Raw genomic sequence first — 17,616 nt, 5'->3', positions numbered from 1 at the left:
GGAATGCTGACTGCTGGAGTTAAGACAATGTCTCTTCTCACACCTCCTGACTTGCAAAGGCTGCTGCACGACAATGCGGGTTCGCAGAGCTTCCTCACCCTCCACACTCGCCAGACCTGGCACCAAGTTGTTTCCACCTGTTTCCTAAACTGAAAGAACAACTCCGTGGAAAGCGCTATGACAATGATGACCTCAAAGTTGCCGTGAATGGGTTTTTCAGGCTGGCTTCAGAAAACGTTCTCCTGACTAGAATTGAAAAGCTTCACTATCGATATGAGAAGACTATTGAAAAGCAAGGAGGTTATTTTGAAAAATAAAATTAAAAACACTTTCACAATTGTTGGTTTTGTATGTTAGGCTTTTCGACTTTTTGAAAATCCTCGTATTTGCGTTTGACAATAAAAAAGCTCGTTTTCCACCAACTGTAAAACTTGAGAACTTGTTGTTTAAAACTGAACAAATGTCAAATACAGAACATCTTATCCCCAACAACAGTCGTGCAAAGAAATCTTACTCTAGCTTCAGGTGGCGTTTTGCAGTAAATGTGGAGGGGATACCCTGCTCCTAAACACGGACAGTGCTCCACTATGACTGCGTGGAGTACTGTCTGTAATGTGGCCTTTAGCTCCAAAGTCTGTCTTAAAGGTGCAGGAAACTCGGGAGTTTATTTTCCCCCTGCCATTTGTGCTACAAGGACAGATTATTGTCTTGTCCCAATCTTCTTCATATTTCTTGAAAACGACGTCCTGTGCAGTAGATACACTAGTTTTAATCGTGAGTCCGTTGGAAACACATGAGGTTGCTTGGTATCTACATTCTTACCCGGAATGACCGCCTCCATAAGCTCCAGTGGATAGGGAGTGTGCCGGGAGCGGAGAGAGACCTGGTTCAACTCCAATACGCGTCATGACAAAATATGTGGTATTTGTTGTTTAAAATGTGGTATTTGCAGTTTCCCTGCCTGGCAGTATACTTTGTCAGAGCGGATAATAGATATTCAACTACGGCATGGTATCTCAGCGGGCTATCACTATAATACCAGCATTAGTCCGGAAAAATACAAACTAACAGCAACACACACAAACACACACGTGCATGAACCTCGTGGCATTAGTGCAATAATCTTGAACACGACGTTAAACCTCATTTCACACATCTTAGTCGAAATTCTCTATTATAGACTGTGTATGAGTAACAAAACCGTTGACAGTTCAACCTAAATTATTACTCATAACCACCAATTGGATATCCAAACAGACCATACGTAAATTGAAGCAAGTCATTTTTAGTTTCTTTTCTTGAGAGACATTTAGAAGTTGGAGTTCTTATTCAGGCCTAGATGCATGGATAAACAACTTCTTTAATAGAACCAGGCGCGACGTTTGGGTTATGGTTCTAACACATTTTGCTTGATAACGGTGTTAGAACCTTCAAGGAAACGTCGCTCCTGATTGTAATAAATAAGTTGTTCATCCATATATTGTATCCTTATTCAAGGCATTATCAGGCTGCAGTACATGCCATCGTCTAGAGAATATAAATATAAGTCGTTTTCGTTGGCATATATATACGCATTATATCTCAATTACAACAATATCTCATGTCTCTGTAAACTTTGTATGGTGATAAATGCCATTTCAAAATACATAAAGCCTTTGATATAAAAACAAGAAATGTATACATGCATAATCATTTTATTGAGACATGATTCATATTATGTTCGATATGTTCATAAAACTCGATCATCTACCGAAACATGACTTCGTATCCCAATTGCGTGGATCGATGCTCATGATGTAAATCACTGGATTGTCTGGTCCAGACGCGATTATTTACAGACCGCCGTCATACAGCTGGAATATTGCTGAGTGCGGCGTTAAACAACAAACAACCAACCAACCATCTACCGAAACACATTCCATTTGGTGCAAAAGGCAAAATAGTGAACGGATCACTGAAAATAACCCGTTGTTTTATCTTGATGTTTATATTATGCTGATGCTGTAAATGGTGCAATGTAATATGGCGCTGTCACGTTCTTGCACGTCGTTTCAGATCCTTTCAGGTCTTAGCAGATTTAGGTCAGGCAGGGACTCCTAATCGCGTTGCAGAGTTACACTTGTAGGTAGATTACTCTCACGGTTTGGTTTCGCAGTTATAGAGGGCCTAAACAGGGAAAATGTCAACTTTCATCTCTTCATGCATTCTGAGCGCGTTCATTGCATACTGCAACCAGTATACATTTCGTGAACTCGTCGTGTCTTCAAATACTACGAAATATGACTATAAAATGAATATAAAAATCTTGAATTGCTATCATAATGACACTTAGTAGAATGTTTTCATGTTTTTCTCGTCTTCCTTGTTTATATAACTGTTGACAAAAGGGCGACGATTCAGGGCCTTTCTTGGACTGCCTGGTTTACATACCAAGCGCTGTTTCAATACCTTTTCGGAAACACAGAACCCCTGCCAGCTTCCAGCACTATTCTGGATTCTAGAAAGGATACATGCCTCTTTAAGACATTCAACAGTAGCAATATTGTGGACATTCGTGTTATTTATTGCGTCTGCCACTTACTTGACTCGTTGTATTTCTTTTCTGATTGTAAACCTAAATCTGTGTGTTTAAATATAATTTGTTGAACTTGTGTCAGTGTGACTAAAAGTGATAGTTCGGAGATGACATAACAACAGAACTACCCTATGACATGGATCTTTACCCAGCACAACTGAAGTATCATGGAGTTACTTCCCTTTGACCGTTTTGAACTTGTCAGCAGTTTGAGAGGTACGTTGATGGTGGTCTTATGAGTGAGTGAGTATGGTTTTACGCCGCTTTTAGCAATATTCCAGCAATATCACCTCGGGGGACACCAGAAATGGGCTTCACACATTGTACCCATGTCGGGAATCGAACCCGGGTCTTTGGCGTGACGAGCGAACGCTTTAACCACTAGGCTACCCGACCGCCCCTGTGTGGTCTTATGACTAATACACACCTAGAAATGACAACAACAAATTACTTCCGTCAGAGACACATCAGGTACCAAAGCGTAGCTTCAGATCTTAGTGCTTGTTGAATTATTTGAGATCAATTAAAACTAATGCGCGAGAGTCCGGTTAGCATTGAGGCTTTGCTATTCCAAAATTAACACAAACTTACGAGACCTGTAGACTCGCTCTTCGGACAACAGCCATAACCTACAAGTCGGTACCCTTCCCCTCACCGAACGTTGTGTAAGGCATTAACGTCAAACAGCACCAAGAGGACTTGGCTCAGAGAAAATGAAAACAGGTTGTCCCTGCGTCAAGAGAGGATAATGGACCCTCTGTTCTTTAACCTTATCAAGCCAGAGGGCAACTCACAAATGCTTGTGAAAAAGATATTTTAGATAAGGCAACATAATAAGGCAAGAATGCTCAATTACACCAACTGACCAAATAGACAGACCAACAAGAGATTAGCACTAGCTTACAAACCTTGAAGAAATGTTCTCAGAAACATTGGCATGTACAGCATTTCAGTACTCTTCTCCTAGTCGTGCGTGGTGAACAAGCACTATCATCCAGCAGCACCAAGATAACTCAAGAGGCTCAGACAATGAAAACGGCTTTTCCCTGAAAGAAGAAAAGATACATGTACAATGGACATTCTGTCCAAACGGAAAGCTCACACATGTCTATATTTAAACAAAATCTGTTCAATAAACATCAAATACACTAGGCTTCAAAACCTGCTTATCGGTCAAAATTATATTCAAGTTGCTGTAGGTAATTTGGAATTTGTTGAAGCATCGACAACCCATTTTCTTAAATGTGTCATATTTTATGTATATATCAGATATAATACTGTTAAATCACAACATAAAGAACAAGAGTGCTCTGAGAACACAACATCCCCGCATGAATGTTTTTAACGAGTTGATTTCAAAAGCTTAGTACCTCTCTCACAATTAGGCAAATGAAACTCCGTAAAACAGGGGCAGTAAACCTGTCAATATTTGTCGAAATATGCGTATCATCAACCTGTCGACATCTTGTGTGTAGAGTGTCAGGGATATTCTCTTAAAGCTGGAGGAGGAGTTGATTTCACAAGCTGAGTGCCCTCTGTGGGACGGACAGACGGACGGACAGACAGACAGGCAGACGGACGGACGGACTGCGCCACGACAAAATCCCCCTTCGGCCATTCTTAAATATATATAAATATAAATTATTCAGGCTTATCATAATGTATCTGACATTGGTATTCTAGTGATCAACACATTTACTGATTTACTGTTAAACATTTCAGACAACCAATACACTATAGAGACATGCTTCTCTTCTTTAGAATTCCAAGGCACTATGGAGACATGAGACCCTTCTTATGATTACTAGAAGACTTCAAAGACGGCAGAACCTAATTCAGACCACTGGGACACCATATATACATGGGACCCTCCCTCACAATAATTAAGGCCCTCTTTCACAATATCAGGTGGCTATAAAGACATGAGGCACTTCTTCAGGCTACCATGGAACTAGAGGCATGATACCCTCCGTCAGACTCCCAGGGGATTATAGAAACATGAAACCCTTTTTCGCAATAGCAGGAAACTTCAGAGACGTGAGACCCTCCGTCAGACTATCAGGAGACAATGGGCAATGAGACCCTACGTCAGACTACCAGGAGATTGTTGAAACTTAAGATGATTCTCATTTAGACTACCAGGGGACTATATAGAAAAGAGGTCCTCCTTCAGATAACCCTGGGACTATAGAGACAGAAGGCCCTCTTTGGTATTATCAGGACGCCATAGAGACATGAAACCTTTAGACTACCCGGAGAATATAGAGAGGCGAGATCCTACTTTAGATTATCCCGGGGACTATAGAGACTTGAGTGAGTGAGTGAGTATGGTTTTACGCCGCTTTTAGCAATATTCCAGAAATATCACGGCGGGGGACACCACAAATGGGCTTCACACATTGTACCCATGTCGGGAATCGAACCCGGGTCTTCGGCGTGACGAGCGAACGCTTTAACCACTAGGCTACCCGACCGCCCCAGAGACTTGAGACTCTCCCTCTGACAACCAGGGACTATAGAGACATGATACCCTCCTTCGGAGCTACCAGGGGCCTTTTGAGACATGAGACCCCCCTTCAGGCTACCAGGGGACTATAGGCATGAGTCCCCCCTTCAGACTTCCAGGGGACGATAAAGACATGAGACCCTCCCTCCGACAACCATGGGACTATAGGGACATGAGGCCATCCTTCAGACTACTAGGGGACTATAGGCACGAGACCATCCTTCAAACTACCAGGGGATTTTAAAGACATGATACCCTCCTCCAGACTACAAGGGGACTATAAAGACAAGAGACCCTACTTCAGACTACTAGGGGATGATAAAGACATGAGACCCTCCCTCCGACAACCATGGGACTATAGAGACATGAGACCCTCCTTCAGACTACCAGGGGACCGTAAAGACATAAGACCCTACTTCAGACTACAAGGGGACTATAGAGACAGGATATTCTCCTTGCAGATTACAAGGAGTCTATAGAGACATGAGACACTACTTAAGACTACAAGGAACTGAATTATGATAAGCATAATGTTCAGTTGCTGAATATCAAACGAGACATGTCTGCGCATATGACTGAGAAAGAATTAAAAATAAGATTATATTGAATAATGCCCAGTTAGAATCAAGGTGAATTACTTACTTTGGTTTGCATAGTGACTGGGATAGTTCAGGTTAATTAATTAGTCGTTTTCAGGAGACAGAATAAATCTTAGAATATATAATCACACCACCCTAATGCGAAACTCTAAATAATATAGAGTTATTTCCCTTTGATCATGAATTTGTGTGCATGTGACTATCCCTACAACTTGAGGTGAACAGAAAAATTATGCTTGTCATGGGGTCATATATGGCAACAAGGTCTATATACGCCTGAACAATAGGAGGCTACAAAGAGACAAGAGTCCCCACACTTCAACAGAAGACCTTGCAAACAGATGAAAGACACATCGGAAGTTTGAGCCTTCAAACAGGAGATTCTCTCATCGACACATATTTGTTTTCCCTCACACCTTCAGAATATTATAAACATGCAAGAGACTCACCAAAAAGAAGAATCTAACACATTTGAACACAAGATCATCATTCAAACCATTACATATACGAATATGGATACCATCAGAAGAATGAACTTGCACCAGGAAGCAGAACAAGCAGGCAATTCGAATTATCAAACCATATGCCATCAAACAACAAGGGGATTCCTATTATTAAAATATTAGTCATGCAAAAAAGAGTTAAGAAAACCACTTTCAGTCAATCAGTAGATTCACTCAGTAGCCTTCAACAAACAGCTATGAAATCCTACTTCATAATCAAGAAACCATCCAGAAATACAATCAAAATGATTCCCTTAACGAAGGATCCCAAGCAGTCAGGTTACCATTGGCTCAAGCAGGATGTTCAATTTCACATCAGGAGTAGGTTCACCTTCACACCAGCAGAAGGTTACCCTTGGCAGCGACAATTTCCCCTTCCCACCATCAGAAAGTTTCCCTTTACACAGGAGGAAGTTTCACAGAAACAGGAGGTTTCCCTTAACACCAGCAGGGACCTGGCAAACAAGTGACAAAGATACATTTACCAGGCAGTTTGCCAAACAGACAAGCATGGGGCTTGAAAAGGAGACATACAACAGGGAGAACGTAGCTGATATGCCTCAATGAATGATATATTTACTTGATTTATACACACTTGAAGATATAGAGACTGAAAGAAACTATTATCAATTATACACACAGGTTACCCCATCATCTTACCAAGCGATCATACTGACCCCTTCATACTTCAAGGATATTATACAGACAGAAGACCTGTTCACATGCCAAGAGTCTATACAAACAGAAATCCCCTTACCCTACCAGGAGCCTGTTCAGGCAGAATGATCCTTCGCCCCAGTAGGTGGTGATGCAAACAGGAAACCCCCTTCACTCTATTAGGTGAGGTGAGGTGAAATTGGGTTTAACGTCGCGTCCAAGATTATTGCACTTATATAGCGACGTGCATGCACGTGTATGTGTGTGTGTGGCTGCTTGTACTAGTCCGGACTGATGCCGATTTATAGTGCTAGCTCACTGAGATACCATGCCGCAGTTTAACATGAATACCTCACTCAGACACAGTATACTGACTCCGAGCCGACCAGTCCTTGTTTTAGCCCCTTAATGCCGAGCGCCAGACAGGGTAACAACAAGTACAATCTTTTAACGTCTTTTTGTATGACGCGGCCCGGGATCGAACCCTGGACCTTCCGCTCTCCGGGCGGACGCTCTACCACAAGACCACGGAGGCGGTCCACTCTATTAGGAGATCAGCAACGGGTTACCCTTCACACCAGCAGGAGGTTTCCCTTCACACCAGAAGGAGGTTACCCTTCACACCAGCAGGAGGTTTCCCTTCACACCAGAAGGAGGTTTCCCTTCACACCAGAAGGAGGTTTCCCTTCACACCAACAGGAGGTTCCCCTTCACACCAGCAGGAGGTTCACTTCACACCAGCAGGAGGTTCACCTTCACACCAGCAGGAGGCTGTCCTTCACACGAGCAGGAGGTTTCCCTTCACACCAGCCGGGAGGTTACCCTTCACACCAGCAGAAGGTTCACTTCACACCAGCAGGAGGTTCACCTTCACACCAGCAGGAGGCTTTCCTTCACACGAGCAGGAGGTTTCCCTTCACACCAGCCGGGAGGTTACCCTTCACACCAGCAGAAGGTTTCCCTTCACACCAGCAGGAGGTTTACCTTCACACCAGTCGGGAGGTTACCCTTCACATCAGAAGGAGATTTCCCAATAGACAAGCAGGGGACTTGACGAGAAGTCATACAACAGAGAGAATATGGCTGACTTGTCTCAATAAATGATATATTTACTTGATTTATACACACTTAAAGATATGGAGACATGGGTAATTATACAAACAGGTAACCCGATCACCCTACCCAGACATTATACTGACCCCAAAATACTTACAGGAGGTTTCCCTTCACACCAGCAGGAAGTACCCCTTCACACCAGTAGCAGATTTTCCAGCAGGGGGGCTGGTAGACAAGCGAAAAAGAAATAATTTTTAGGCAATTTGCCAAATAGACAAACATTAGACTTAAAGAGCAGATATTTAACAGGGAGAACATGTCTGAAAGGATTTATGTACACATATTATATAGAGACCGAATCAAAATATTAGGTGACAATACAGACAGTAACCTCCTCACCCTACAGAGATATGAGACAGACAAAAGAAGCATTCATCATTCCAGGAGATAATTCAACCAGAAGGCGTTTTACACCCTTTCACCCTACCTTAAGTTAGAAGACCCCTTTACCAAAACACAAGACTGTACAAACTGAACATTCATTCACCCTACCAGGGGATTATACATATAGAAGACAACCCTCATCCTACTAGGTGGCAATACAGAAAGAAGACCCCTTCACCCTACCAGGGGATTATACAGATAGAAAACAACCTTCATCTTGCTAGGTGACTATACAGGCAGAAGAGCCCTCACCCTACCAAGCGACTGTTGAGGCAGAAGACCCCTCACCCTACCAGTAGGCAGAGGACCCCTTCACATTAACAGGAGTCTGTACAAACTGAACAGGCAGAAGAACCCACACCCTATCAGGAGATTGTTCAGGAAGAATAATCCTTCATCCAACCAGGTGATTATGCAAACAGGGAATCCCTTCACCCTACCAGGAGACCGTACACACAGGATACCCCTTTCACACTGCAAGCATGTACCAGGAGAATGGAAACATTTTCCCAAGAGTTTCCCTTCACAGCAGCAGGATGTTTACCTTCACACCAGTAGCAGATTTCTCTTCACAGAAGCAGGTTGTTTCCCTCCCCACTAGCAGGAAACCTCATAAACAATCAATAAAGAAACAATTACATGTGTCAGGCAGCTTTTACACCCAAGAGTGTATATAGACAGACGACTCCTTCACCCTACCTGGAGACTGTTCAGGCAGAAGACCCCTTCACCAAAACAGAAGACTGTACACACTGAACACCCATTCACCCTTCCAGAGGATTATACAGATGGAAGAATACCTTCATCCAACTAGGTGACAATACAGACAGAAGACCCTTTCACCCTACCAGGAGTCTGTACAAACTGAACATCCATTCACCCTACAGATAGAAGATACCTTCATCCTACTGGGCGACTGTACAGGCAGAAAAACCCTCACCCTATCAGGAGATTGTTCAGGAAGAATAATCCTTCATCCAATCAGGTGGTTATGTAAACAGGGAATCCCTTCACCCTACTAGGAGACCGTGCACACAGGATACCCTTTTCACACTATAAGCATGTACCTTCACATCAGTAGCAGATTTCTCTTCACAGAAGCAGGGTGTTTAACTTCACACCAGCAGGGGACCTGGTAAACATATGATGAAGAAACACTTATCAGGCAGTTTGCAAAAAAGACAAGCAGCGGACTTGAAGAGCAGATATATAACAGGGAGAAGATGGCTGAAATGCCTCAAGATATATTTACTTGATTTAAGCACACCTATTATATAGAGACTGAAGGAGTTATTAGGTGATAACACAGACAGGAACCTTCCTACCCTACCGAGAGGTTATACAGACAGAGCATCGCTTCATCCTTCTAGGAGATTATACTGTACACAAGAAACTGTACCAGCAGGATATCCTGTTCACACTACCAAGGGGCTTTACAGTCAGAAGACCCCTTCAACTTACAAAGTGTCTGTGCAGATAGAAGCCCCCCTCACCCCAGTGAGTGATAGTGTCATTAGGGAAGGGCAAGAAGGGGACTTGAAGTGGAGATATACAACAGGCACAATATGCCTCACAAAATGATGTACCTACTTCATTTGTACACACCTAAAGACATGGAGAACAGACGGAAATAAATCATTAGTTCATTATACAGACAGGGATTCTCTTCATTCTACCAAACAATCATATAGACAGAAGACCCCTTCACCCTATAAAGTGTCTGTAAAGAGAGAAGACTGACGGCCCCTTTACCCTAGAAGGAGCCTGTACACTCACCCTAAAAACATATTTAAAGACAGAAGATCCTATAAGGGAACTGTACAGATAGGAGGCCCCTTCTCCTAACCAAGAGGATGTGCAGGAACAGGACAACTTCACACTATATGCAGAAATCCTTCTTCATACTACTAAGACTAAAAAGGCTAGAATATCCTTATCCTGCTTGTGTGAAAAAGGGTCAGTATAGTCTCCTGATCTGAAGGCCACCTTTACACTACCAAGATACTAAGACTCTCCTCTTCACACCATACGAACAGTAACCATCCTTTACCTATTCGAAGACAACCTAGGTAAATATATATGTAGGGGCAATAGAGACACGAGACCAGCCATGATAATGATACAATACAAACAAAAATATTTTGTTGATATGTGACATGACAATAGATGCAAAAAGACATTCACGACTGAGCTGTTGCTTGTTTCTTCACATAAGATGAAAAGACAACCAGCAGTGACCTTTGTTAATTGCATGAAGTGATTTCAAAACATGACAAGAAACAAGTCAGTTTTGATCGCAATTTTCAGATTCGGTTCCTTCGGGTTTCATCTGTAATCTGAAATGGCGAATGAAACACAATATTATAGAGTGTAAGAGTATCCGAAAAAAGGATTTTGTGGTCTGATGATGAAGGACATGCAAAAGGATGTTATGCTAACTTTATTTTAATTGCAATGTTCCACATGAAACACCTGTGGTGGTCTTGACAGTTCTGTCAAAATGTGCTTTAATCAAAGATAAATAATATTGTCAATCCCAAATTCCGGGTAACTGTTTCAAAAACATATATACAGTTATGTAATAAAATATACCTGACGTAAAAGGGATTATAGTAAGATCAGGTTAAATATTCATATTGATTGAATAAGTACAGTTGTGTTAATATGGCATTTTTATATTCATGCATAGGACGAAGGGGAACTTATACCAAGTAAATACAATAAAAATGAAAATGGTACTGTATTTCATCGTCATAACCAAAAAAAACCCATTCGGGTACAGTGTTGATCCGGAAGAGGTGATTAGAAAATAATGATAAAGAATAAACACGCTCATTAATATTATTATGATTAAGTGATATATAAAAAAATAATGGCATGTCATAGAAGTGGGGAATTCAACGATGTTTATAGGCCCGCGATCAATCTCACTACTAAGTCCTGGGATCTTGTATAACTAGTGACAAGAAGTCATGGAACATGTGTTTGAGTCCAGAACAAGCTCGCAAATGTGTTTCGAATCAAGCACAAACATATAAAACAAAACATGATCAAATCAAATTGCATATATTCATACGCATGTATGCATGTGCGTCCGCTTTCCGAACGAAAGAGTGACATCATTTTCATTTTAACAAATGTTTTCATTTTCATGTAAAGATAACATTTAAGTGATTTGAAAACTGCAAGAAACGTAAAGATAAAGTAAAAATCTGTAAAGCATATTTGTTCCAAAATATCCAATGTGACCTGTTACCTGTGACCTGTGACATTCGGGCAATCGAGATTTGCGGTGCGGATGGTGCGGCAACACTGCAGCAGGCCAGGATTAGTTACACTGTACACGGCTCTGAAACGTCTTGCCAGAGTTGGATTTGGGTGTTGGAATTACGTTGGGATCCTTCTTAATATGGAAATGTCAGAGCCGCAGATCTGTCGTGAAGTAAGCGAATTTTCTAATTTGAAACATCGATACGTGCGACACCATTACAGCCATGTGCTGATTTACAACAGGGTATTTAATGCTACACACTGTCTCGTGGAACAAAGTAAAACGTGATAATATTTTAATTGCAAAATATATGTTTTGTGTTGCGTAAAGGTTAAAAAAGTAATTTAATTAAGTTTATATAGGTATAAGGAATATCACAATTGTGTGTGGTAAGCTATTTCCGGGTCATACGGAGGTGACCTTATGATAATGCGTCAACGCCGTCTGGTGATGGAATGTGTAACCAGTGATGAGACATAAATAGAATTAGAACATAATTGAAACAAAAAGTGGAGAATTTGGTAGAATTTACAATATCAACACGTAAATTCATTGGAAGTCCAAGATAGCACCTTGGTGACACGGATAACTACCGGAAGTCATACCGAAGAAACAGAAAATAAAGACAGAACAAACACAAAAGCAAGCATTTAACATACGTACTTACATTTAATGTGTAGATCCAAAGGAATGATAACTAGAACTTTCCATTCCAAAGAAGGACATTTTTGTACAAATTCCGGGATAGGCTGAGTGTCTCCAATTTTTCTAACGAAGACACAAAGGATACTCGTTACATTACATGAATGAAATGTGATGTTGGTCCACAAACATATCCCACCCCTCACACCTCACTTCCAATATTCAATAGTCTGTCCCATAAACAAACTCATGTAACTTCATATACACATTGAATGGTGTTTCATACATCTACACAAAACACCATAGCCTATTTCGTAAAAGGGTAGTGGCTTATTACGCAGTAGTGTAGTTGAACAAACATAGTTTTAATAAACTCTGTGAATTACATTTAACAAAAAAGAATAAACAAAACATAATTTATACACATCCAAGTTTGTCCCTTATCGAAATACAGTAAACTACGGATATAACGAACACGCTTATAACGAACTGACGGATATAACGAACCTACTTTTTTGTTCCGACTATTTCCTGTCGTTATGCTGTTTATATGCTTATAACGAACTACGATTATAACGAACTAAAATAAATGGTCCCTTTGAGTTCGTTATAACCGTAGTTTACTGTAGTGTTTGAAAAATAGAAATTATATCCACGCCACAAGTTCAGAAGATATTGTTTTCAGTTCACCACTTCACAATGTTTCAGCACTAAACTCTTAACAAACACAAGGGTAGTTCCATATAGTGTATCCGTAGCTATATATCCAGAAACAGAATGATCCAACTATTGAGACGAATATTTCCCAGGAAAGACGTCCTCACACTTCAATACATAGCGTAGGGCGTCGCCGGGCTTCGCGGTACAATGTACATCTATGACTTAGATGGTGTTCAAGGTAATCGGGGTATATTTATTACCTACATGTTCCAACATGTTCCGAACAGCCGCACCTGGGTTGTACACTTACAACTGAAAGTACGTTCTGTCATTTTCCATCATACGATAACCAGTTCAGTGTATGCACGATGTATTTCCTCCTGAAAGGATAATGATAGATAACTACTTAAAAGGTAGTCACGATCAATTATATTTTGAAAGGCAGACGCGATCAGTTGTTGTGCAGACACGATATAAACATTCACAGAGGCATGCGTGATACAGCTACCCCACAGAACACTATACACTATATGCATGTTGACCTGCATATGTACGATACACTGAACAGAGGACAGTTTACCTTGTCGAATGATCAGGGGAATTAAATACATGAACATTGCATTGTTTTCCACTTCTCATTCCTGATTATGTTAAAGGCCCCCATTTAACAGCTAAATTACGATTAACTGTTCCACTTTAAAAGAAATAAGCTCCAACGTTCGATGGGTATGGCGGATGGGAGACTAAACAAATGGGAAAGAGACGAGGTGAAATGGGGTTCAAGATTATGCCACGATTACAGTGACGTGCATGCACGTGTGTGTGTCCATACGTACGTGTGTCCATGTGTATGTGTGAGTGTGTGTGTGAGTGTGTGTTTATGAGTGTGTGTTTATGAGTGTGTGTGTGTGTGTGTGTGTTGTTGTGTGTGAGTATATGTATGTGTTGTTGTGTGTGAGTGTCAGTTCGAGTGTGTTTGTGTATGTGAGTGAGAGTGAGTGAGTGGGTGATTGGGTGCGTGAGTGATTGGGTGATTGGGTGCCTGAATGAGTAAGTGTGTGTGTGCGTGTGAGTGTGTGTGTGTGTGTGTATGAGTGTGAGTATGTGTGTGTGTGTGTGTGTGAGTTCGTGCGTGTTTGTGTATGTGTGTGAGTGAGAGTGAGTGAGTGAGTGAGTGAGTAGGTGTTCGAGTGGGTGGGTGAGTGAGTGAGTGAGTGAGTGAGTGAGTGAGTGAGTGAGTGTGTGTGTGTGTGTGTGTGTGTGTGTGTGTGTGTGTGTGTGTGTGTGTGTGTGTGTGTGTGTGTGTGTGTGTGTGTGTGTGTGTGTGTGTGTGTGTGTGTGTGTGTGTGTAACTGACATTCCTTGCTAAAAGCCAGGCAGGATAACAACTATCTTTCATCAGGATACGAAGCCTACCTGTGCCAGTTAACGTCCAACAATTCCAGTGGCATTCACTTAACTTACCACCATAACCTTTTAGGTTCAATCCGAGACGATGTACGATAAAACGACGGGGGCCATCGCGTTACTGAATACGATTACAAAAAATAGAACTTATTTTAGTTTTCAAACGTAAATATGTCTTCGAAATACAGTCTTAAGTCAAATTATACATTTTTCTATATGGCCTTCCAATTGTTAACTGTTACTATTGAAAACGTTGAATTGTGTGAATGTATATACTAGTTAACATAACCATTTGAAGACAATCATGTTGTTACAGGTGGCAAACGCCTTGGCGGTTAAAGAATACATAGAAACCTCCGCCATCCAGAACCTGCTCCTTCGCAACCCAGAACGGTACCGAAATGTTATCTGTGACCGAAATCAAGACGCGGCACAGTTGGCACTAACATTTCCAGCCAATATACAGTATCAAACTCAAGATGTAAGTTTCACATTTTACTCTTTGTATGTTTGTGTATGGTGCTATTACGTGTTTATGAAACCCTGTGTGGATTCCGAGAGAGACTAGGTCCCAGTACACCAAATAACGAGGATGCAAGTACGAACAGTTAGGTCATCATTTCATTTTTTTAATAATAATTATCTTTATTATTCAGCCATTGAGGGAGCAGCAACGGATCTTCCGGATGTTCATTGAGTATAGTGTGTACTCAGGGATGAGCATCACGGAGGCACTGGATACCGTTAGGACAGCGCTGAACAAGTTCTTGGATGATCTGTAAGCAGCCAGCGGATGCGATGTTGTAGGAAATGCGAGTGTACGAATGAAGGAACATCGGTGCTGAAGATAGTGTGCAATACTTAGTGAAAGAACAGATATGTAGCAGTGTCTGGGTTAATACAACTGGAACGAATACATGACTTTAGCAATCCGGCGAAGCAGGTTGGGAACATCAAAACCATGTCGTGTTGATACCCCAGACACTTGTCAGAAAACTCAAGTCAGACAATTGTGCAATTGTACATGTTAAACAGCATTCAGGAAATATGTACATTTCTTTAAGGCTATCTTATGAAAGAGTGTTAGAGCCTCCTCGGAATGTTTACAGTTGTAAACCATTGTGGAGAGCCTAACCCGGTTTGCTCATACAAGTGCAGTACAGTAAACTTATACCATTCAAGTGCATCTAAGATATTCCAAGTCTTCCTGTTACCTGTGCATTGTACAACACGTCTTTAATAATTGTTTTGTAGTCTTTCTGGAAATGTTTTTATATAAACAAAGATGTTCATGTAAGAAAATGATTTTTCGCTTTTTCTCTCCATACACACTTGATTTCATTTATCAACTAAGTTATGGTGAAATGTATGGTAAGATTTGCAGAATTGTAAACTATGGGACGAAAGAAAGTTTGCTTTATGCAACTGAAAATTGAAATGATTGTTGTATGATTTGATTACGTCTTTTTAACCACCATTCATTCCTGTAACAGTTTGTGAAAAGTAATATGTGGCTGGGTAATTGTGTGTAAAAATAGATTGGTTCAATGAAGACAAGGTAAGAATTGAACACGCAGCGACATGACCCCTACGACCCGTGGAGACTCCGGGGTAGAATAGGTCTTCAACAACCCATGCTTGCCGTAAAAGGTGACTATGCTTGTCGTAAAAGGCGACTAACGGGATCGGGCGGTCAGGCTCGCTGACTTGGTTGATGCATGTCATCGATCCCAATTGCGTTTATCGATGCTGATGATATTAATCACTGGATTGTCTGGCCCAGTCTCGATTATTTACAGACCGCCGTAATATAGCTGGAATATTGCTGAGTGCGGCGATAAACAACAAACCAACCAACAACCAACATGACCCCTACCAGGTTTGAAATGTTGAAAACAAAATTATATATTTTATAAAATAGGAAAAAAGTGAAAGCATTCTTTGAGTGCTGACTAAGTGCCATGGCAGTTCATTTTTGGATACAATATAACTTAATCTAACTCTAAGGTATTTTCAAATGAAATTCAAACGTGTGATAAAATCAGTTGAGAGGTAGATCAACTTAGCAGTGTGAACTTTAGTATGGATCATTAATAGCCTATATTAGGAATATAAAGTGTAATACGCGGAAACAGAAGAAGGTTATAATCACTATATCATTCTTAAAATAATCGACGAATAAGGCGTATTTTCAATGAAGAAATGTTTATAAAGCGCACATGAGTGTGTTTGAGTGAACCATCCAATATTTTTGCCAATATTATCTTTGAGGCAATGTTTACAGTTTGGTTTATTGGATCTAAAACATTACCCTTTAGATGATCAATTGATTTGAATGGCCTGTTCATAATACGTTTTACCAGAACGCCTCATAGAGTATTTCCTCTATTAGACGCCGTGTCGTCAATAGTTTTAGCGTAAGCTGGCTAGAGGCGCCTATTCTGTTTAATGCTCGCACAGTTGCAACTCACTACCTTACCGAATCCCAAATTCTACAGTAATACAAAAGGTACATTTGCAGGAAACGGTCATCATTAAGTGAAGGGATTAATCCTTATATGCCGTAAGTTAATGTGAAAGGGATCATTAATTTCATCAAATAATGAACCCGGCGTCTAACAGAGGCCCGGCTTCTATTGTATGGACAGAGCGCGTATTGGCGTGCGTTAAGAGGAAAGACGGTAACTTCAATTAAACTTGCATGTCTTATCCACCGTGTGCTATGTTAAAAAAACCACCTGCTTAGCATTTGTACCCGGCGATTCTGCGTCCATTTGTTCATTCATTGTAATGTGTGTGAGGCTGACGAAATACAACCGCAGAAGTAACAACAAAGCTACACACAAAGCCATTCGTGACATACAACCAACACTATCGACATGGCGATTGTGCAATGTCATGGTGGGAATACCTGTATTATATTTAGAACACGAGTTCTCAAAACACAAATCCACGTGACCTGCGAACTGAGCTTCAAAATAAGGGCAAAATATGTTTAATTTAGTTTTTTAATTTGTGAAATGCCTGACAGATAAGGTAATGTACACATTACAGACATTTTGTCACGAAACGAAAGTACAAGTGTTTCGCTCATAGTTTATGGCCAGGTGAGTGTGTAATTATATAAAAAATGCACACCAGGAAGGGGAATTAAAATGTAAGGAAACATGTTTCAGTACATTTCTTACTGAAACACTTTTAGTAAGTGAGTTGGGTTTAACGCCGCTTTAAACAGTATTCCAGTCATATGACGGCGTTGAAAAACTTATAACGTTTATCACACACAGAGAGAACAC

General features: G+C 40.9%; 1 protein-coding gene and 1 long non-coding RNA gene across 4 annotated transcripts in view; one reads left to right on the top strand and one right to left on the bottom strand.

Annotated features, from left to right (window-relative positions):
- LOC124153003 overlaps positions 1-15,546 on the top strand; it is a 43,854-nt gene extending 28,308 nt beyond the window's left edge. Inside the window, exons 2-3 of the mRNA XM_048401349.1 lie at positions 14,637-14,801; positions 14,977-15,546. Coding sequence (XP_048257306.1) covers positions 14,637-14,801; positions 14,977-15,102 — 291 coding nt within the window. The 3' untranslated portion in view covers positions 15,103-15,546. The remainder of the gene's footprint in view (positions 1-14,636; positions 14,802-14,976) is intronic.
- LOC124152999 lies at positions 2,548-13,131 on the bottom strand. Of its 3 annotated transcripts, none has more exons than XR_007222612.1 (8): positions 12,761-13,131; positions 12,279-12,379; positions 11,597-11,772; positions 10,525-10,676; positions 9,408-9,472; positions 8,054-8,121; positions 6,468-6,638; positions 2,548-3,621 (listed from the first exon to the last, which is right to left on the bottom strand). It is a non-coding gene; the product is annotated as an uncharacterized LOC124152999 (long non-coding RNA). The 3 variants fall into 3 exon arrangements; XR_007222611.1 differs by having other exon boundaries at positions 8,885-9,472; positions 12,765-13,131; XR_007222610.1 differs by having other exon boundaries at positions 12,765-13,131.
- Positions 15,547-17,616: the final 2,070 nt, after the last annotated feature.

The sequence above is a fragment of the Haliotis rufescens genome, unplaced genomic scaffold, assembly GCF_023055435.1.
Source record: "Haliotis rufescens isolate VD_foot unplaced genomic scaffold, xgHalRufe1.0.p SCAF_21, whole genome shotgun sequence".
Classification (NCBI taxonomy): domain Eukaryota; kingdom Metazoa; phylum Mollusca; class Gastropoda; order Lepetellida; family Haliotidae; genus Haliotis; species Haliotis rufescens.
Note: the sequence above shows the minus strand (reverse complement) of the source record. Positions and strands in the feature narration are given on the sequence as shown.